This window comes from Melanaphis sacchari, unplaced genomic scaffold (assembly GCF_002803265.2).
Source record: "Melanaphis sacchari strain LSU unplaced genomic scaffold, SCAv2.0 Contig80_pilon_pilon, whole genome shotgun sequence".
Taxonomy (NCBI): Eukaryota; Metazoa; Arthropoda; class Insecta; order Hemiptera; family Aphididae; genus Melanaphis; species Melanaphis sacchari.
The window spans coordinates 267902-290850 of NW_020271570.1; the positions used below are offsets into that span (position 1 = coordinate 267902).

At 27.1% G+C, this 22949-nt stretch overlaps 4 protein-coding genes across 5 annotated transcripts in view; 1 reads left to right on the plus strand and 3 right to left on the minus strand.

Moving 5' to 3' along the window:
* Positions 1-1555: 1555 nt before the first annotated feature.
* On the minus strand, positions 1556-4011 carry LOC112602001. Its single transcript, XM_025349912.1, has 6 exons — positions 3550-4011; positions 3325-3473; positions 2983-3160; positions 2200-2562; positions 1892-2138; positions 1556-1818 (listed from the first exon to the last, which is right to left on the minus strand). Exons 1-6 carry the CDS (start codon positions 3620-3622, stop codon positions 1722-1724), a joined length of 1107 nt encoding a protein of 368 aa, XP_025205697.1. The 5' UTR covers positions 3623-4011; the 3' UTR covers positions 1556-1721.
* A 3462-nt stretch (positions 4012-7473) lies between these two features.
* LOC112602011 lies at positions 7474-10107 on the minus strand. Its single transcript, XM_025349927.1, has 3 exons — positions 9665-10107; positions 9393-9596; positions 7474-7840 (listed from the first exon to the last, which is right to left on the minus strand). Exons 2-3 carry the CDS (start codon positions 9565-9567, stop codon positions 7545-7547), a joined length of 471 nt encoding a protein of 156 aa, XP_025205712.1. The 5' UTR covers positions 9568-9596; positions 9665-10107; the 3' UTR covers positions 7474-7544.
* A 208-nt stretch (positions 10108-10315) lies between these two features.
* On the plus strand, positions 10316-12765 carry LOC112602002 (SAP30-binding protein). The gene is made up of 3 exons (XM_025349913.1): positions 10316-10499; positions 11871-12486; positions 12549-12765. The coding sequence occupies exons 2-3, from the start codon at positions 11899-11901 to the stop codon at positions 12720-12722; spliced, it is 762 nt and encodes a 253-aa protein (XP_025205698.1). The 5' UTR covers positions 10316-10499; positions 11871-11898; the 3' UTR covers positions 12723-12765.
* Positions 12766-13831: 1066 nt separating this feature from the next.
* Positions 13832-22949, minus strand: part of LOC112602031 (photoreceptor-specific nuclear receptor-like) — a 33644-nt gene continuing 24526 nt past the window's right edge. The window contains exons 6-9 of one of the 2 annotated variants that reach the window (XM_025349949.1): positions 21882-22036; positions 20236-20474; positions 18183-18426; positions 13832-16154 (exon numbers count right to left, since the gene is read on the minus strand). In XM_025349949.1, the coding sequence (XP_025205734.1) occupies positions 15916-16154; positions 18183-18426; positions 20236-20474; positions 21882-22036 (877 nt within the window). In that variant the 3' untranslated portion in view covers positions 13832-15915. Of the gene's footprint in view, positions 16155-18182; positions 18427-20235; positions 20475-21881; positions 22052-22949 lie in introns of both variants that reach the window. The other variant, XM_025349948.1, reaches the window with a different exon arrangement.

The following is a 22949-nucleotide window of genomic DNA, read 5'->3' on the forward strand; positions in this document are numbered from 1 at the left end:
ATTAATACTTATACACATAAAACCTAACAAACTTGGATCAAAGTTTAAGGTTTTCTGGTTAACATCATAGTCAAATAAAATTATTATTAAACATTGATAGATATATTAAACAAAATATTAAAATTCAAACTTAGTTAAAACGGGAGTTAATAAGGAAAAATAAAAATAATGGCAGTGGTATTATAACAAAAATAAAAAATTGGGAATGGTAGCATTAATAATACTACTAGCAACAAGGTTTTTTTATATTATATTTACTTATATTTTTATGTACATTTTTTGGAAAATAGATTAATTATTTTAATTCTTCACTCTATACTAATTAATAAACATACAACATTCATGAAATCATTGAAGGTATAAACATACTTAATAAAATCATAAAATATATGATTATATTGATTATATTTAATTTTTTAAGATTGAGGCATAAATTACTTACAAAAGAATATTTATGAATATTTACATCAAATAAATAACAAAAAAATATTTGAATTATTTAGTGCGCTTTACTAGTAAAGAAAAAAAATATTTGAATAATTATAGGAACTCTAGTCAATATTAAAGAAAATAATATTAGATTATTTGAGTAATAGGTACTATTATTTCTATCAATAAATACTATGTAGAATAATTCAATCATTATAAAAATTAAAAACTAATAAAATAATAAAAAAAAAAAAACAGGTAATTTAATAATAAAATAAATATTATATGTTAATAATTTTACACAAATTAATAACCTATTTTTTTAACTTTAAATAAAAAAGAATATTAATATATTATTGTCCATTCCATAATAACGATAAATTATATACTATTCTAACTACCTATGAAACAATTAAGGATGAATCATTTAAAGTAATAATTTTTTATACAATTTTTGGTATAGTTAAAATCACAATAAATTATCTTAAAATATAATTTACTAACAATTTATTTATAAATTAAAGCTGATGAAATTATTACTTTAATAGATACAATTTAATTAATCTTACAGTAATTTACTAAAAATTGTCTAAAATCATTTTAAATCAATTAAACACTTTTTACATGATGACAAGGATGTACTAGTTTTCTAATTTTATTTAAAATAAGTAGGATAAATAATGTTATAGAAAAGTTAAAATATTTAATGGAAAGTGTACAATAAACAGAAATTTAAAATAAATTAATATTGAAAACAATTAAAATCTATAAACTATATCTATAAAAAAATTAAAATACTTATATGGCACAATAATACAATTTAACTAGAAGCTATCTAAAATAACTAATTATCACAGGAAAGTATACAAACTAAAAACAATTATTTTTTATAAATAATATGATTAAAAAATATAAATATTATTTTAGCTGAGATCTTATAAATTATAAAATATAAATCTTAGTTGTATATTAAACTAATATATCAGTATTAATACATTGAGAAAAAAGTAATATTTGTATTAAAGACAGACATTTGTGAAATTAAAACATTAAACTATTATTTATTACTTATTACCATATAAGGTAAAATTTAAATCATTATAATAGAAATATATTGATATCAAGAACTAAGATACAGGGTTCTAATTAAATTTTTAAAACAAATAAGTTTTTTAAACGTACAGAAATAATAATCAACAATTAAATTGGTGCTAAGTGCTTAGTACTTAAGCAATTTTCATACTTACCCATAATAACAAAGTATTATACCAATAAACAAGGATCCTTTTCTATTATAGCTGATCTTCATCAGAAGTTGAATTTTCTTTTAAACTAGTTTCTTTGAACCATCCATCTCTATATTTATCTTTTAAGTTACCAACATGAGGCCTATGTAATTTACAAAGTTATAATTTTTTGTATTAAAAATAGTAGCTCAATAATAAAATATAAATTCAAGTACCTTCGTAATCTTCCATTATCAGGTAATGTCATTGATGAACGTGGCTCATTACCATCTACCACATGCTCATGAGTTAATAATTGTGGTCTTCGCTCTAGCGTCATTGTTTCTGGTTCAGGAAAAATATCATCATACCCTTCAGCAAGTTCTTGCTCATGCTTACAATTTTCACATTCTTCTCGGAAATCATCGTTAGAAATTTTAGTTATTTTATCATGACATTGATATTTATCATTATTCATTTGATCTAAAATAATAAATTAGTTAGCATATGACAGACACAAGTATAAAATATTTATATTTATTACTATCATTTAAAAATGGCTGGTTGGTAGTTGGTTCAGTCTCGGGGTCATCAGAAGCTTGTGGCTGATTATTTTGTTCAACTTCAGTCATGGTAAAAGGTATAGTTCTATGGTAAGCTGTAACTTCATCTACTAGAGTATTTAATTGTTGGGGTACTATTTGGTGAGGTAATGCAATAGCTTCATCATATGGAGGAGGTGCATCACCACGTGGATAGTATGTCTTCCATAAAGGTATATGAAGTGTTGCATGATCACCATAATATAAATCAGGCCTAGGTAAATTCATGTAGCCACTAATAAATCCAATTCCACGTACACCTTCACCCATTTGAAGTGAGTTTGGATCAGTAAATACTTCTCCATCTATATTGCAATACAATTTGCTTTTAAATATACAGAGGTTTTATAATTTAAGGTAACCAGAACAAGTTAACTTTTTGTATGATTTAAATCATTACTCACAACTATATAGGTTATTAACTACTAACTACGCATACAATATAATAACTAACAAATAAGTAATAAATCTAAACTTGAAAACAATGTTTTCAGTATTTTATTCATATTCTTTCAGTAAGTTAAAATTACACTTCTTTTAAAAAATGCAATCATATTTTTCAAAACAAAAAAATAATTATTAACTATAATTAAAATATTATTTAATAAATGAGTTGATTCTTGAAAATAAATTTGGTATAAAAATAATTTTATTGATTAATACAATTAAACCAGGCAAAATAAAAATATATAAAAATCAATGTTAAAATACAAATTTAATCTTACTTGACATTATATTTCTTTTATGTAACCGATTGATGAGGAAAACAATTAATATGAAAAATAAAAATGCTGTTACAGTGCTGGCAATTGATCTGGCATTAATATTATCGCCTTTGAGAGTTTCATCCAAACAATTGAATTCACAGCATATATTTCCAACAGTTGTATACGACTTGCAATCCTAAAGTTAAATAAAATTGTATTAGTTACTTATGTGATAATCAACCAAATAAAAACACAATAAATAATAATACAGCTTTGGTCTCTGTTTTAAAAATAATAATAATTTAATACTAACAATTTACAAATTTATAAATTACTTAAGTTAAAAAAAAAAATAAGTACCTGTGGAGCAGTACATAGCACAGGGTGACACCATTTAGCTACAGAGTTGTCGCACATACAGCGAGTGCAGATTTCTGGGCCCGGTATGTACGTTTTTCCCTCTTGAACAGTTCGGCCGTTGTTGTCTAGGCAGTCGGCTTTGATGTTACCTGCAGCAACAAATGTACGTTTAGAAAATATTCAATAGAATAGAATTTTTAAATGTGTAATATGTAACATTCTTACTAGTCTGATGATAGAGTATCGCTAACAACAAAATAAAACAGTTATTCATAGCTGTCGTCGAACAAGCAATCATATGGACATTTCAATAAGTTTTCAAAACTGTGTACTTGACGATAATCGCGCAGATGAAATTATTACATAATATTATGTAAGACGTGCATTGTGGTTGTATCGCATCACAGGGATTTAGAATTTTTCGTAAAACGCGGAACGTATTAAAACACGATAACCGGTCACGACACGATAAAACTCAATAACAATAATACTTATTATTACATAGATAAAATACTATTATGTTAAACACGTAATAAATAGGCTTTTAGTGAGATCTCGACATCGCACAATCAATCATAGAAAGAGATTAAAACTTAAAACGATATCTCTCTCGCCCTCCCGCCAAGGATCAGTCTACCCCCGGTTGTGCACTGTACAACCACTAACCAGGGGATGTGCACTCCAGAGATATAAAACATGACCCAACTTATTAGTTGTTACTACAGACGCCAGTAGCGCGTCATCGATATCATGGAGGAATACGAATACAAAACTTCAGCTATCCATGACAAATTTGATAATATAATCACAACTATCTTATCATCATAACAATAAAAATTATCATAGTAAATATAAATAATAATATTATGAAATATGAGATGACATATTTTATTATAGGTAAATGTGTTGACCATGATTATTTTACCATTATTAATTATTATTATAATCATAGAAATATAGAATAAAGATTATAATCTTGGCGTTGACAGTTGACACACAGAATATGCACATAATAAAGATTAGATCCGTAGAATAATGATTAGATCTAGAGATTAGGTTATAAATCCTAGACCACGGTCTTAGAAGATCTTCTAAGACCGTGTCCTAGACTATCTAATATAGGTCATAATAGTTGATATTCTGTGGAAAATATTTAAATTGTGTTATATAGGCATTTATTTAATTTAATACAGAATAATGCCGTCCAAGAATTGTATTGTGAAAGGTTGTAATAGCCGTAAAGTCCCTATGCATCGCTTTCCATTAAAGTCTCCGGAAGATTTTAAAATTTGGGTAGTAAGTACTGGTAATGAGACTTTACTTAAAATGAACCATGCACAAATATACAATTCATTTGTTATTTGTGAACAACATTTTGAATTGTCATGTAAAAGTCCAGGAACAAAACGTTTAAAATGCAAATCTCTACCAACACTAAATTTACCAAGTATTCAAACCAATTAAATAAGTACAAATTAATCTGTGTTGCATGTACATGTTTAATGTTTATATGTTTGTGTTTTATGTGCTTTTGTGTTTAAAACCTTGAAATGAAATTTTAAAGATCAGTCTTGAATTTTTTATTCAGATTTGTAGTCAATTTTGTTAACCAAATAGGTAATTAGTTATTACATACTTTTTTCGAATAATTTTCAAACGTTATTATTCGAATAATCGTGAAAAAATCATTCGAATAAAATATTATCTAAATAATCATCTAAATAAAATTTCATTCGAATAACGCCTTACTCTGCCTGTGCGTACGGCGGTGTTATATTATTATACAAAATGTTGTTGTCGCCTCGGTACATTTTGTTTCACTGGTCTATCCTATGTTAATAATTTTAGTTTGAAATATCCCCTCATATATATTTAATAATATTATTTTGACAACTGTTTACAATACACGACAATACTCTATACTCTATCGTAAAGTATTATTATAATTTATATTATATTATAAAATATGATTACTTATTCACTTACGAAAATTAAATGTTCATTATTCGATATTAAAACAAATTATTGTAGGACAACTTAACACAGATAATCAACTGTGGCGGGTATTGTACGTAATACCTGTCAAACTGACTCACGAAATAAGATTATCAGTACCCGCATCATTGATTCGCTATCTATTTTCGTTAATCGTTAGTATGTAACAAACTTAGATCATATGATCTAAGGTAACAAATATGGTTTTTCTCAAGATTCTTTAAATTTTTGCTATACATAATTGTATTTACTTGAATTACAAAAACTATTATTAAAAAATTAATATTTATTTTGAACTCTGAAGGCGCCCCTGATATATTGGCGCCCTGGGCGGTCGCCCACCCCTGGATTTTTATCTACAGTATTTGCACTACCATCACGCAAGACCCTGTCTAAATTGTTGAACAAAATACCTTTCCACCCTGAAATTAACCCACATATCTTTGAAAACTTAAAATGTCAAGTAAGAAAAATGAAAGAAGTTGACAAAAAATGTGTTCTTCTTTTCGATGAAGTGGCTTTAGAACCTGGGTTAACCTATAATACAAAAATGACATTATATTTGGATTCGAGATCAATAATGAACATACAACCACGGCACAGTTTTCAGATCATGTTCTTGTTTTCATGATAAGGGGAATAAAAAAAAAAGTGGAAGCAACCAATTCCTTACTAACTTTGTAATGGAACCACAAAAACTAATTGTTTAGTCTTATATATTAAACAAGTAATTTCAAATATTTTAACTACTGGATTGAAAATAGTTGCTATTGTGTTATGGGATTGTAAATTTCAATATAATCTTCATAAATAATTCCACACTTTTCACCTATAAGCTATAACATACAATAAATCATCCAATGCAACTAATCCTGACTCTTTTATTGAAAAAGTAATCAACTATTTCAATTTATTAAAAAAAAAACTTTTCTAGAGAAAATTGATTATTATTTGAATTCCTAGAATTAAATCAGCACGAATTCGAACATTTTTCGTTTGTACATGTTCATTTGTGCACACAATATTCAAACAAACAGCCCCTCGCCGATATGCCAATGTGGCTGGGGATCCACAAAAGTTAAATTAAGAAGTTTGACTGATTGAGGTAATTTAAATGATTTAATAAGAAAAACGAGAGAGGACAGTTTAGAATTTAAAGGATAGGGTTCTAGGGCTTGTAAACAAAACACCGAGTTGGAGACTAGTAGTACATAGTTACTAGGAACTAGATTTAAAATAAATAAAAGGGCTTTGTAAATAGTAAAACACCAATTTATAAATTATAACTACTTATTAATAGTTCCTTAATATATATATATATATACCTAATGATACAACTATTTTAATCATTTAATAAAAATTTAAATTCTCACAATTATAATAATTATTGATATGAATTGTTGTATAATTTTATATAATGACAACTATAGTTTAATGTAGCGGTTATTAATCTATGGTCCACGGCCCCCTGAAAGTCCATAGTACTCAAATTGAGGGTCTGTAGCAGCTATAACACATAACATGTGTCAATACGTGACGTTTTATAAAAGAAAGATATTCGAAAAAAAATTGGTAAGGGGATCTGTGATTTCTAAAAATCTTTGATCACGGGTCTGTGATCTACAAAAGGTTAAAAACCGCAGGTGTTTACATTTATATAGCTTCAGTCGTAAGTCAAACATTTAACTTTTAAGATTATAATAGAACATGAAAAAAATTTAAAAATTATAATATTGTACAAGTAAGTAAAACTGGGTATATAATATTTTTATACAAATAATATTTTTAGTATTAGCATTGATTATAGAATATTCTATAATCAATGGTATTAGATATACAAATAATTTACTCAGTCTTATAATAAAGCACAAAACTTATGTTTTTATAATATAAGGTAAGTATGTAAGCAAAAAAGTAAACCAATATGTATTGTTGTTTATTTGATAGCTTAGATCACATAACTAATCCCAAAAAAAATAATTATTTATCAAACATACCAATTTGTAATAAACAGGTCATTAAATTAAATATTTCATAATTGGTGAACAATAAATTGTAATTATTTTATGTAATAAAAACATTTATATTTATTATTAAGAAAAAATGAATAGTTTTAATCTTAATTATTCATTGATGTTATAAAAAATACTTAAAAATTGATTAAAATAAACATGTAAATGAGTAAAAAAATAACCTGAGGAAAAAACTAATAAAAATAAAAATTATCATGGATTAACTAGACGCATATTGCCACCATGAATACCACTGAAGAAATTTATAAGAGTTTGAATTATGACCATCCGAACTTCAGAATTATTTCCAAATCTTTCAAGAAGGTCTGTCAGGGATTGGTTTTGATTTACTATTTGATCCAATATTGTAGAAACTATGTTTTGAATTCTACTTATCAGTAAATCAAACAAATTTTGAAGTTGCTCTGTATGTAATTCTCGTAACATGTTTCCAACATTTCTAATACTTGGTAGTAAGAAATTGTTAATCTGGTGTCCAATGCCTCCTCCTGAAATAACAAAAATAGGTAAAAAAGCTGATTCTGATTTGATATATATTGAAATTTCAACTTGATTTTGTGTTATTAATGCATTAAAAAATTGCTATACAAGTAATATGGTACAAGGGATGATTATTAAATTATATAATATGTTATATTATATAGACTAAATAGTTTAATAATAAATTTAATATTAAGTAATAATCAATGCTAATAAATAATAATTAATTTAGGTGATGGAGAAATATGTTGGCATAAATACTTTATTAATAATAAAAATAACAAAAATAAACTTGAAGAAAAATGGAAAATTAAATTAAGTTGATAAAAAAATGCATATAATTATTAATATATCTATATCAATTATGTCTAAACAAATGAAATCATTCAATATTTTTTTTTTTTATAATAATAATATTATTATATGATATACAAGAAAGGTATGATGTAGTAAAAACAGAATGTACATATTATATAGTGAAATAAGAATAAGTTTTTTTTTTTTTTTTAATGAACAAAATATAATATTTACAATCTGTATTTACATATTATACAGTAGACGCCGCTTATAAGACTCACTTTGGGACCAGCACAAAAAGTGAGTCTTATAACCGAATGAATCTTATAGGCAAAGTGGAAAAAAAAATTAATTACATATTTATAAATTTTATTTTACTACATATTTTGCTTTGATTTTAATACATTAACACATATTACATATTACATACTTTATTATTGAATAAACTTAATAATCCCGATAAAAAAAACTAAAATTATAATCGTTATAATTATTGTTGCGATAAATGTGAACTTTTATCTGTGATAAAAATTATTATACGTTATAAGGTACCAACAGAAACTAGAAATAATTAACAAGAATATTATTTCATTTTTCAAAACCAATTTATTTCTAAATTATAACCAAAACAGTTTATTTTCTACTATTTATTTTAGGAAATTTGAGTCTTTAAACTGATTTTTTTTAATGTATTTGGATACGTCCAGACCGTTCCAGACGATTTTGAGTCTAATAAGTGACTGAACCTTATATCCGTGAGTCTTATAAGCATTTACTGTATAATAAGTAAATGTGATGATTGATTAACGGGAGGGGGAAGTCACCTAGTGGCGACACCCCGTAAAAAGAATAAGTTATAAATTTAATCCAGTCATTAAGACTTAAGAGGAGGCCAAACCTTTTTAACATGTTGTTTTCTATAGACAGTAGGGTAGTTGTTAGTAATTCAATGACAATTTATTTCACAAATGATAAGAATATTGATGAGTGGAGACACAATAGCTGGTCATGCTTAATTAAGATAAACTAGTAAGTCAAAGTTATTGCGAAAAGATCAATATAGTGATCCCTTATCAAAAAAAAAAACTAAATAGGTAGTATTTTTTTTAAAATGTCTTAGGTGTGTTAAAACCTTTGATTTGTAACTGATGTACATAACTGATAATATTTCAGATATTAGTCAAAATTTTATGTTTTAAAAATTAAAATAACTAAAAATCCTATTTTATACGGTATCTAACATGATATTTTTTTAATACTCACCAACTACAATTCCAAACCTCCCACCGACAAGTCCTCCAAGAAGAGAACATACACCAACAATAGATCCATGTATCAAAGCACTTGGTACCTGTGTTAACTCAAATTCCAAATCACCAAAAAATCTTGTCAATGCTTCTAGGCCAGCATTTACAATCACAGGTGATAAATTATCCATCACAATGAGTTAGTATAGTCTATAGGTATCTATTACAACATATTAAATTATACAAAATTAACTTACAACATTTGAATGTATTGTAATTTAATATTACCTTTATAAGTCAAATACTTTTATACACGACTACTAAGTACAAAAACCTTAGGCGGTGTAATGACTATTTTTTTGATAGTGTGTAGTGTGTAAGTGTGTAGTGTGTACAAGCTTCTATGACTTGTCAGTTGTAATTCATGAAAAGATATTGTAGTTGATATAGTATATATAAGTATATTAGATCAAAGGTTAAAATGAATATAAAAATATTACATTATAGTATATAATTTAGATTTAGCTCGTTAATTGTTATTGCTCCTTCGACCGAACAATTATTTTTATCATAAAACATGGACACCTCATGCGAATAGATCAAGAATACGTCTTAATATCAATTATTATTTATTACCACATAATATATCAATTATTAGAATAAAAATTTAAAACTTATTATCATTTAGTAAACTTTTTGTAATATCAAATTCGTGTATAAAACTATTAAAACTAAGAAAATGTTTATTTTATAATAATTTATTATTTATTATTATTAATTATATAAAATTAGTGACCGTGCGCCCCCCTTTAATACGGACTTGATAATATAATATAATCACCTAGAGTGCGCTGTGTAATAATAATAACAAAGATAGTAAGAGTAGTAGACAGTAGAATCAGTAGATTCCTGTTGATTTATTTTGAATTCCTTATTATTTATCATTATTCTTTATTATCTATGTAGCATAAAAATTAATATTGAAGGATAATCATTATAAAAATTAATGATTATCTGATTACTGAAGTACCGAGTACTGGTTTGATTTAGATTTCTACATTATTTACAACTTTTTAAAGCAGCTATAGCACATCCAAGTTCCTGGTATTTCAGCCTACAGCAGGTAAGAGATACTAGATTCAGTATTAAATTAAATTTTTACTGTAGACTTCATGACTCTAATGTAGTAATTATTATTTACATATTTGTAAATTGTAGTTTTCTCATTCCTGACTTCATAATTATCAATAACACTGTAGCGATTCATATACAGGTGACTGACAGTAACCTGACGTTTTTTATGTTCTAACTGCTTTCAGGTAGATAGACACTGTGAACCTGCTGTAATCTTTTACAATTAACAAATTTTTCAAATGGCATGTAATTACAAAAAAACTTTGAGTATTAAATTTCCATTTTCAGTAAAAAAATAACTGAGTACTGTTCAGGTTTCCGACTGACATTTTCTATAAGCAATCATGTGTAGATGTGCAGTAACTTGGAGTCTCAAATTATTTCAGTTTTTTTTTTTTTTATTATTGAAAATATTTCCAAGTCTAAAAAATATAATTCTGATTAGACTGACATAAAAGTGTTTGTTCTAATTCAGATAAATCATATGTCAGAGAAGCCTATCGTGGGCTTTTGTATGTAGGTCCTTTCTCTATTCTGATCATATCCCTTTTGATCAGGTGATGGCACTATCATGTTTTTAGGCTTAAGTGTGATGGTCCTATTGTCTTATGGCAATTGATTTATGTCCCATATCTGAATCCTTTAGATTACAATAAAGCACAGCTACATTTGTCTGATTAAAACTACTGTATAGTTTCTCACTCTTGACGTGTTACATAATTTCCCTATAAAAATATTTCATAATATTCAAAATTATAATTTATGACTTATATGACTCTATGATGTGTAATTATGAGTATAATTGTATTTTAGTATAACAAATTTACTGATTATTGGTACCTCCTATCTCAGATTTTATTTTTATGTAATACCATTTGAAACTAACATCAGCACCATTGCTCCTTCATATAACAGTAAACTAAACAATCAGTAGTTGGAAGTTTATGAACAACTTTTTACATGATTGTAGTTTTATCATACTTTTCTATTTATTATAAATTAATTTTTTTCTTGTAAAATATAAACTATGAAAATGTATATTATGTAAATAGATAGGTATTATATATATCTTATTCCATGAATTATACCAAATGTATCATTTTTGTTTATGTAATTAAATGTATCAAGATAAATTTCTCTAAAAAATTCTAAAAATGTAGATATGAGGTTTTGTCATTTGATTCCAATTACCAATTATTATATTAACAATATTAAACAATATAACTTTTGGATAGTTTATCCTTCTTCCTATATCAATGCCATTTAATTATTTTTACCAAACAGTATGATCACCTTAATTTTAAGTTAACTTGATATTACAAGTATGTAATTTTTAATTTTAAAATATTATTATTTATAGTTAAAATTCAATAAAAAAAAAAAAAAAAATGTCAGCTCTTGCATCATTAACTGCTAATTATACAGACTCTGAAGATGAAGGTACTACACCCAGTCAACGTAGGAATATTGAAGAAATGTCAATTTCGGATGAACCTCAGTCAGAACATGTACCGAGTCCTCAACTACAAATACCGAATTCAGCTCCAGCTGTAACTAATCCAGAAGATGATAAAAAAACTAACCTTGTATCATATTTTGAAGATCATGATATTGTTATGTCAGATGAGGAAATTGACCGACGTTCAGATGTAGATGATGAAGAAGATATTTTACCGCCAGAGCCACATGGTAGATGCTCTAAAGAATTACAAGATAAAATTACGCGATTGCATGAAAAAATGGAAAAAGATGGCATGGACATGAATTTTTTAATCCAAAAAAGGAAAGATTTTCGAAATCCCAGCATATATGAAAAACTTTTACAGTTTTGTAATATTAATGAATTAGGAACAAATTATCCACCTCATTTATATGATCCTTTAAGATGGGGCAAAGAATCGTTTTACGAAGAATTGGGTCGTTTGCAGAAAGAAGATATGGAAAAGAGACAGAAAGAAAGAAAAGAAAAAACTAAAGTAAGTTCTGTGTTCCTGTTGAATTTAGATAGTTTTTAAAATGTTGTTGATTTAAATTATAGGTTGAAGTTGTGTCTGGTACAAAAAAAACTCCATCAATCAATGTTTCAAGCTCCCACAAACAAGATGACAAGAAAAGTAAATGGGATCTTACTACATCTGTAACAGGTACAAAGGGAACAATTATCTCAGCTTTTGGTTCTTTACCAAAAAAACAAAAATTGGATATTCATTAATGAATTTTAGTATCTACCTAAAATAAATATGTATCATTGTAAATAAAATATCTGAAAAGTATTTTAATTGTTGGATAAAAGACATAAAATTCTAATCAGTTATCATCATTATGATAAAATTTAAATTTTGTAATATAAAACAATAAAAAAAAAAATCTGGATTTGTGATTTTATATATTAATATAATATGTTAAAACAAATTATTTATACCTAATAATTAATACTGTACATTTCTACTTATATGCATGTCCTATTACACAATATTAAAATACATTTTTATTATTAAAAGCAAATTTTAAATATTAAATGTATAATACATAATAATTAGTATTAATATTATCAATACAATTATACATAATGTATAATAAATCATATTATTTTATTTTTGAAGAAAAGACAAATACAAGTAAATATAAGTAATTAAAAGGTAAACATTAAAAATATGGTAATATTTCAATTATTTTAAGCATAAAATAATTAAATACACTTAACATAGCAATGGCAACAGCAACAACAATAACAACAATAACAAAGTTTAATAATATGATAAGTAATATATTAATATTATTGATTTTATAATATATATTATACATTTGAAGATATACTAAACAAATTTTTAATTTTGTTTTTTATAGCTTAATTGAAATATGGCTGAAGAATAAAAAAATTTTAAAATTAAATTCAGCGATTTAGATATCCTAATAATGTAGTAACTATTTACTATACTATGGTTCTAGAAACAAATCTAAATTTAAATAAATCTCCAATATTATATATTCAATAAATTGATAATATTTTATATTTTTATTGTAAAATTTCTAAACTTATACTACTGGATATTATGACAAAAAAAAAAAGGTGTTAGTGCTTGATAATTATACTTAGTATAGATATAAAAAACTGAGACTCTGTGCTTAAATTAATTAAAGTTAAATCAGTTAACATAAAATTGTAATTTTTATTAAAAAAAAAATCATAACAATGAGTATAGTTAACGTTACATGCTTATAATTTTATAACATTAAGGAAAAGTGATAAAAATAAAATATATTGATCGTTATTGAGACATTACAATTATTATTATACATTTAGTCTTAGGGTATGTAATCGGAAGGAAATTTAAAGTAAATATGGTATACAATTGGAAACCGTTACTGAAATGTTTTTCTTTAATAACCATTAACCAACTAATAATACTGTACTATAGTGGAATAGTATTGTATAGTTAAATAAAGGGAAGTAATAATTTGAATTAAGAATTTGATGAATTACCTGAATGATCTAAAACAACTTGAATAGCTACTGATTTATATGTTTAGCATATTTTGCTATTTATTTTATACCTTAATATGTCGCTAATAATGTAATTGTGTCACACGCGCATATAAAATGTGCATCTACTTATTATACAACCGTTGTATTACAACATGTATACTATATAGTATATACACAAACATCATATGGTAGAAACAGAAAACAAATTAAAAGTGGTAAAAAATCATATTCTCATTGATAAATGGTAGATAAGGTAAATATATAGATATTAGGTATACCTTGCTGTGCCATTGCCAAGATTTTGACGTGTTGATAGTAGTTATGTATATGTGTGTGTAGGGAGGTTCATAATTTTTTGTATTGGGGAGATTTAATTAGAATCCTCCAGAAGTTTGGCGTACCAGTGGTTCTTGGAAAGTCACATGTGCTATTGATGTCCTATTGTTAATACAAAGCAACACCGACATTCTTATAAAATTATTTAAACCATAATCATTAAAATAATTATAAAAAATAAAACAACTTTACATAATAAATAATTATGAATATTCCATTTTACTTTTCGTGCAGTAAATGCATATGTTTTTATAATTATTTAGGTTAAATTATAACCTAACCAAAGCACCTAAACTAGAAATAGTTACAAATAATATTATATACGTTTTTTTTTATTAAAAAGGTTATTTGGTCCAACATTGTTTACCACTCTTCTAAGTGATCGTTTTTAAAATGAGTAGGTGGTACTCGGATTCATAAAAGACTGTAATGATACACGTTTAACATTTTAGGATAAATTATTTACAGCAATCATCCATCGTACAAATCACAATTTTTATGCGTGGCCAAGTCTTATATAGTTACATACCTAATACGTTCACAGAACAACGGAAGCATTTTTAAATTTTCTTTGAAAGGTTGCAGCCCTCACGGCTACGCCACTAAATACGGAAGTGATAAAATGTACCTACAACAATAGGTATCATTATTAGTTACCTATGATCTAAAGTATGATTTAACATAATTCTGGTGATCTACAGATTGAAACAATTACAATTCGTTTTATTATTTGTGTAATTTATTTACAACATAATGTTAAATGTAATTAACACACGTTGGAAATAAAAAGTTCACATCAGAAATTACTAAATTCAACAATAATTGTTGTCCAATAATACACGTTTTAAACATGCAGTGATAAACAAAACCAGTTGTATTAACATCGGTTATATTATGGCCATACAAATTATTATATTCTTTTACTTTTATTATTATTATTATCTATTATCTAATATTGCATACATTTTCTAAATCACATTTTAGACCAATGCTCAAAATCACAATATCGCGATATCTATCGATGGTTACGCGGAAATTATTATAAAAATTTAACCGTTCGCAATGAGTATGAAATAAGAATTAATTTTTGAAATCTAAACACACGCGTTTTTATTAAATCCGGGCACGTATTGCGATTATTAGTCTTTGGGTGGGAGGGGAGGGGTACGTTACCCATTTCACGTCGAATTTGTTTGGACGCGATAGAGCATAACAGTATGAGTGTGCGTGCCGGCCGTGCCGAGTAATGGCCAAATCAACCGTGTCATTCCTTGCTTAAAAAGTGCTCGTAAGGCGCCCGGAAGGTAAATCTATGTTTTGTACAAGGTTCTACGCGGTTCCTTGAAATATATCGTAATGGGTTCAAAAGGGGTAATAGTATTACAAGTGTAGGCGTACAGGTGTTGCTTCCATACATCATGAAAGCCGCTGAATTGAGTTTCTATAGGTATACCGGCTATACCTAATACGCGACGACGCGATAGTATGTGACGTAGGTAAGTATCGCGTTGTACGTTATTATTAATTATAATATCATGATTCATGAGAGTTGGATGGTTATCGTCCGTTGTCGGCTACGCCATTAGTTCTTGTACATGTCGCACAAGACTTTTTCCATCGGTATGTTGCCGATGGTCCGCTGAAAGAATATGGCCTCGATCCGGGCGGCCGGCACGTTTTTTAGCAACGGCAACATCAACAGCAGCCGGCCGAACCGAACCGGCTGGCCAGGATGTTGATTCCTGGTGTGTTGGCCGAGCATGACGTGCGCTTGGTCCTGCAGGTTCTCCACTTGTATCGGATCTTTCAATCCCCGCGTGTCTAAAACCATTATACACGATTAGTCATCATAATCGATAGTTAAGTGTTATTATAGATTATTATGTTATCATATTTCGTAGGTAGGCAAAATCGCATACGTATAGATATAGTGTGTATGTTAAACTGTTGCAGGGAGTGTTTCAGACAGTCTGTTTCGCGCGGACGTTGACGACGATATTTGTCCACAGCTCCGAGTAGAACGTATAAAAAACTTATTTTGCATTTTGTGAGTGTGAGATTTATAAGTGTACCTGCCATACTATTGCGAGTTGCGATGTATCTAGAATCTAGATACATCAGCTGTATACACTAGCTACAACTCATTCGATTATCAACCAGCCGCAATAATAAACGCGCCACAAGTAATGTCGTTCTTAAAAACCACTATTTTAAATGTAACTAGATTTTTGAGAATTTTAGATGCCGTCTATCATTTAAAATTTTTTTTTTATTGTTATTATGATCCGTTGTGCGTGAAATATCATTAAGATTCAAAAGTTTTTGTAGTTTTATCAATTTGAATGAAAAATTGTACAAATACATAGGCAACGCGTTATATAACTATATAAGTATACAACCAACACTATCAATTTTAATTTTTAAGATTCGTCAATACAATAATTATATTAGTATAAGTAAGTCAATAATAGATAAGTAGAAAATAATAAATAGCAATAGAATACAGAAAATAGATTTCATATTTGCCACCAAAATAATGTATAAATTAAGTTTTAACTCTAAAAAAGTTTATAATAAACTTGAAATATTATTTTCTAAATCTGACCGTAACTATAATATGATTTAGGTATTTATTTCATTCTCGTGGATCAAACCGGAACCAAACTCAATAAAAACATTAAGGTTTCAATAAGAATTCCGGATTAATCAAATGTGTCGTAGTATAAACAGGCACGACGCCATAACATCTGTATAAATCCTATAAGATCTAAAGTGTACACTGCAATGTCGCATCGTTAAGTTTTTTTTTGGTATTATTAATTTAAATGATTTCATTCTAAACTTAACTCTCACATAAACCCACTTATAAAAAATATGCTCACTCACATCTTACCCGAAAACCCAATTCGACGTCTAAAAAGGAACTGCGTGGTCCTGTGACCTACAATAATTAATAATAATAATAAAAAACTGTTTATTAAATAATAATCTAATAAGCTTCTTCCCCCAATCATGTCATTCAGGTCAATTTATATATTAATTATTTATCATGTTTATTTATTGTTCTCTATTGTACAATCTGTAAATTTTTTTTTAATGAAAAAAAAATTATCACCTACTTACATGAATGCATTTAGTATACATATTTAATATTTATGTATGTAAATTTAATTAAAACATCATATTATGCATAAATATATTGTACAGTGGTCGTAGTAATTCAAAATAAGCGGAGAGAATTTCAAAATTTCGTGAACACGTTTTTTAAATTTAATTTAAAAGTTAATTGAATTTAAATCCAAGCTTATTCAAAGATGAAAACATTAACTATAAATTCAATTATACTAAATGTTAAGTTTTCTTTGTATTGTGTTTTTACTCATAATATTTTCGAGTAGAATTTTATTTATAAGTAATTCTATCTTTAAAATGGGTGTTGTAGTTAGATCTACGAGTTTAGGTTGTGTTATATATTTTTGTAAAAAAATTTAAATGAAAAAAATTGGTAATTATTCTTAATGGTAGTAAGGTAGTTATTTTTTTATAAATGAGATAAGTAAAGGTAGGTTGATGTCTTGTAGGTACTTAAATGGTTTAAGATGTGTTATTGTTTAACGCAATGACGTTTTAGGAAAATATATTTGATATATCTGTAAAGACAATATGTGCTTATGCTTATTATAATAATATTCTACTCGTACTTATTTGTAAAAAACACTACACACGCGCACATACACCCACACAACCCTCTCTATCTATTTCTTTAAGTTTACTTTCGAGTATTCCTCCATTCCTTCATAGTTTAATATTATAATGAAAATAATTTAGAATAATTAATGTGATCGTTACCGGCTCTAAACAAAACGATAGCCTTCATGCACGCGAACTCGGCAGGGTCGACGCTGATGGTTCTGAACCTTCGCAGGGTTTCATTGAGTACGCGTATGTCGGCTGCCACTTGGCTGGCTTTACCATTGGGTATGGCTGCCACGTGATCCGAAGGGTTGAAAAGCGGGTTGTTTTCCAGTGGTAAACACCACTGGACTGCGTTCAACAAGAACAATTCCGACCAACATTCTTCTAAGAGAATCACCTATAATACATAGAAAGAAGATAATAAAGTTTTCGAATTATTGTGTAAAATAATTAAGAAAATATGATAATTTTATAATATGTATTTAAAACTATACATTTGAATGTGTAGGTATCTAATATCTATAGTTCCTATTTATAATATTTTAAATTGCAATTGTATAATATAAGAAGTATAAGGTTGAGGATTTCTAGTTTTTTCATATTTTTTTGTTGGAAATATCGTAAAATAATGTAAGTGAACAATAAGTACCTATGTTTCATAATATTAGAAGAAAATACTAGAAGATCATATTTAAAATTGTATTTTGCATATCTTTTTTGCATATCATTATTGCATATAAACACATATTTGAGTAAATTAAAAAAGAAGAACACATTTGGAAATTTTCGAAATAAGTTCTTAAAATAGCTTAGACAAAAAAATTACAAATTGGTAAATTCTCTGTTTAAAAATATTAGTCAGATAGTAAATTTACCTATCTGACCGATAAAACTGAAACGCGTATAAGAAGAAAAAATCAGTTGTCCGTCATATTTTATAGCGTACCTACATCAGTTCTATTGTTATGTGCACTGCGTGAAATATTTTTGTCGCGTACCTATATTATTTCGCCTTTTTCAAAATGTTCTAGTAATATTAATTGTTTTTTATCAAATACGCCAAAAGAAAAACAATCATTGGCTTTTCATTTGAAAGGTTATGAGTCGGAATTCAGTATTGTAGTGATCTAGTATTTACAACCGACGAAAAGATATTTTATTGTATATTGTGTGATTCAAAAGTTGGCAGTAATAAAAAATTCAACGTTCAACAACATATTAACACTATTAAACATCAGGTAGTTATCAAATGTAAAAAAAATCAAAATAAAATCGATTAAAATAAATCTCAACAGCAACTTACTCTTAAAAATATTCCGATGAAATTGAGATAATAGAAAATGCCTATTTAAAATTATCGCAAGCTTCAGAATTCAGCGGAAAAATTAGTACAACAAAAAATAGATGATATTATTTTATCCAAAAATACTGGCTTTAAAACATTAAATAAAATTTTAAAAATATTGAATGGAGAATTTTTTCAATGAATGCAGTTTACCCGAAGACTCAAAATTAAATGAATTATTTTTTTTTTAAATATGCACCGCTAATCTCCGTAATAATTGTAGAACGATATTTTTCGATGTATAAAACATTGTTAAAAAATAACAGACATTTGTTTCAATTTGAAAATATAAGAAAATATTTTGCCGTCTAAATGGAACGCAATAATGTGTGTCAAATAGTTAATGCAATATTAAAGGTAGGTAAAACAAAATTAAGTTACCTATATATTAACCTAACCTAACCTATTCCTAGATAAAAATAAATTTTATAAAATTATTTTTTTAAACGAAGAAAGAAAACAAAAAGATCAAGAAGAAGGCAAACAAATTTAATTTTTATTTTGATTATTTAATTAATCAAAAAATAATTTTTCATATAAATATTATAATTACACATATGAATAAAATGAAATAATTTTTTTTAGAACATATATCTCGTTTTTAATTGTATAAGTGCATGCATATTTTTAGATTTTTTAAGTATTAAAAGTTCTCATTCTTAATAATAAGTATACATATAAGTATATTGATGAAAAAATGCAATATCGATTCATTTGCCTGCATTCTGCAAGTTTACATAATATTGATCACTTCATTTCATACCTATTTAATTGTGCATTTATTCGAATTCTGGCTTTTAGAATTTATAAATAGGTAGGTATTTACACATTTAATACATTGTTATTGAACAAAATTCTCACCTGGTCTCTGAACGGAAGAGATGCAAAAGACGGCAAATTTTTCGCCCACTTAACAGCCATGAAAAGCAAACGGGCGGACGTTTCATATACGTTTTCGTGTAAGCCAGGATAAAATGACGGATGATGATCGTACATAGAATGGTGTTGGGTAAGTGGTATTGGAATCGCCGGTGGCGAAGACGACGCCCTTTTATTGTCAGACGTATCTGGTTCTTCATTGGTCACGTCTATACTGTCATCTACGATATATAGAAAAAAGAATAGTGTCTTTAAATAGTTTTATCTGTGGATATGGCATGGCATGAGGTACTTGAGGACCATAATAAACCCCCTCCCATCCACCCACCAAAATATTGGATTCCGATTTCCCTTATTTTCTAATAAGGATATTTAAATATTCAGTGGCATGCACGATGGTAATGTGGTATTTAATGTTATAAAAAAGTAAAAAATGTCTAAAATCTTAATAAAAGCATACACAATCCAAAAAGCGGCAGGAAAAATAATAATAATTAAAGGTTAGAGGTATACACTGTCTAATAATAGGTACATATCTACTAATCTACTCGTAATCGTTTCAGTGTGCAGTGCTGTAATTATACACAGGGGAACGATGAGCTTGACAGCTTGACTATCACTTTTTTATACAGCCAGTGTTTATATAATAGTTATTAGTTTTTATTAAAAATTTAAATTATGAAATGTATTCTGGATTCTGGACTATCGACATCTTTATGAAATTATTAAATAAACAAATAGCACGATGACGCCAAAATTCTGGATACATCCATGTCTGCAAATACGACGTGTGTCCATGTACATCGATAATAATAATAATAACTACATTACAATTACGTCATCTCGATAATAAAGATTATTGATTATATCTGATACACGATGTTAAAAATATGTAATAGAATACAAAAAAGTTTATAAGCAATAATTATAAGTGTTATAACAATTTATTAAAAACATAAGTACATAAGCGCTTAGCGTACAGGCTGCAGCCAGCGTTACTTTGATGTTCCCAAATGAAAGTCATGCGCCCAGGTTTATATTTACCTACTTATACGCCACTGATAATTGGAGTTATTTACCCTCACAAAATTAGCAACACGACCGTTATAGATACGTACGTCATATGAAATATATTTAACGAATTTAACTTGTTAAATATTATTAAACTTTATTTTTGCCAGGAGAGATTTTATCATTTTTGTACTGCCAACTATATTCCAACAGTATAACTTTGTATTATTGATATTTTTCTTGAGTAAAATATGTTGAGCTCATTTCTTTAAACTTTGATAGATCACTTCAAGATTTTTAGAATTTTATTTTCACCCACAAAATTATTTTAAGTTGTCAAACAACAGGACTTGATGTTAACGAACTTTTACACGAATAAAAAATATTGAGTTTAAATTGTCAGATACATTTAATATAAGGATATATGTCTATTATGGTTATATCGTTAACTTGAGATTAATGGATATTGTGCTTGTACAAAACCCTTAATACAGCGCACGAGTATCCAGCACTCTCGACACCGAATAAACCCGTTTGTTTACATGTGTCACGGCATAATTTTTCACGATAATAATATTATTAAAATAATATTACCACTCATGTGTCTATATTCTTACCATCATCTTGGTCATCGTGGTGAGATTCTTGTTTCGGCGATGAAGATGCGGTCGGCGACGGTTCTGCGGGCCGTTGCTGTATGTTCGGCGGTGCTATTGGCCCGTTGGGATGGTATCTCAGAGGAGATAATGCCAATGCCACTGAAACCGGAGGTCTGTAAAGACATGGCCTGTTGAGAATTGTTTATGTTATAAATAATTTTTTAATAATATTAATAATGATGGTAACAATAAATAGTCGATAATTTTAAAGGACTCCACTGATAGGTATACCGGTTCAAAATCGAAATAAAATAATAATGTTGGTAGGTAATAATAAGGTAATATATAAGCACGAAGAAACTTTCATGTTTATTAGTATGTTATGTTTTAAATTTATAGAATTCGATAGAAATAGACAGTTTAATTCAGTTTGTTCATGTTTTAATCACATAGAACAAAACTAGTTTTTAAAATTATCAATAAATATCTTATTTTTTATGATAAATGAGTTTATGAAAAATGTTAGCACAAATTGGTAATATCAATATTCTTTTTACAAGAGTACAAGACATAGTATATCTACCTTGGTACATGAATTTTAGACCTTCATATTTTATAATTTTTTCAATTCTCAAGATTAAAAATAAGTTGAGAGAAGCTAAGTTAACGGACCTATAGATGGTATTATCGACACATATTTAAAATTATTAAGAATAATTGCAATGAAATTTATGAATTTATAAACCATTAGGGACTCCGAGAGAGAAAATAATTATCGAGTTTAGACTTTTATGTGATAAGTAATAATAAATAAAATATTTGTAAGTTTCCACAAAAAAAAAAATAAAAAAAAATATTGATTACGTAACCACAGTTGATAAAATTTAAATGCATTTATTATTTTAATAAAATAATAGCATATATAATAGAGTTGAATTACTATTCAAAATAAAACCCATTTGTGGTTATAATATATGTATATATAATACAACCCCTGCAAGTTTCACAGTATTTCAGATTTGATAGGTAGATATATAATAGTAAATAAATATAATAAGTAATAACATACAAAATCTACCCATCAAA

Coding starts and splice junctions, on each gene's coding strand:
- LOC112602001 (XM_025349912.1), bottom strand. CDS start 3,622: ATGATTGCTTGTTCGACGACAGCTATGAATAACTGTTTTATTTTGTTG. Junction 2,563..2,982: donor TAAAAGAAATATAATGTCAA/GTAAGATTAAAT, acceptor ATTGCAATATAG/ATGGAGAAGTATTTACTGAT. Junction 1,819..1,891: donor GATAATGGAAGATTACGAAG/GTACTTGAATTT, acceptor TAAATTACATAG/GCCTCATGTTGGTAACTTAA.
- LOC112602011 (XM_025349927.1), bottom strand. CDS start 9,567: ATGGATAATTTATCACCTGTGATTGTAAATGCTGGCCTAGAAGCATTG. Junction 7,841..9,392: donor GAGGTTTGGAATTGTAGTTG/GTGAGTATTAAA, acceptor TTGTTATTTCAG/GAGGAGGCATTGGACACCAG.
- LOC112602002 (XM_025349913.1), top strand. CDS start 11,899: ATGTCAGCTCTTGCATCATTAACTGCTAATTATACAGACTCTGAAGAT. Junction 12,487..12,548: donor AAAGAAAAGAAAAAACTAAA/GTAAGTTCTGTG, acceptor TTTAAATTATAG/GTTGAAGTTGTGTCTGGTAC.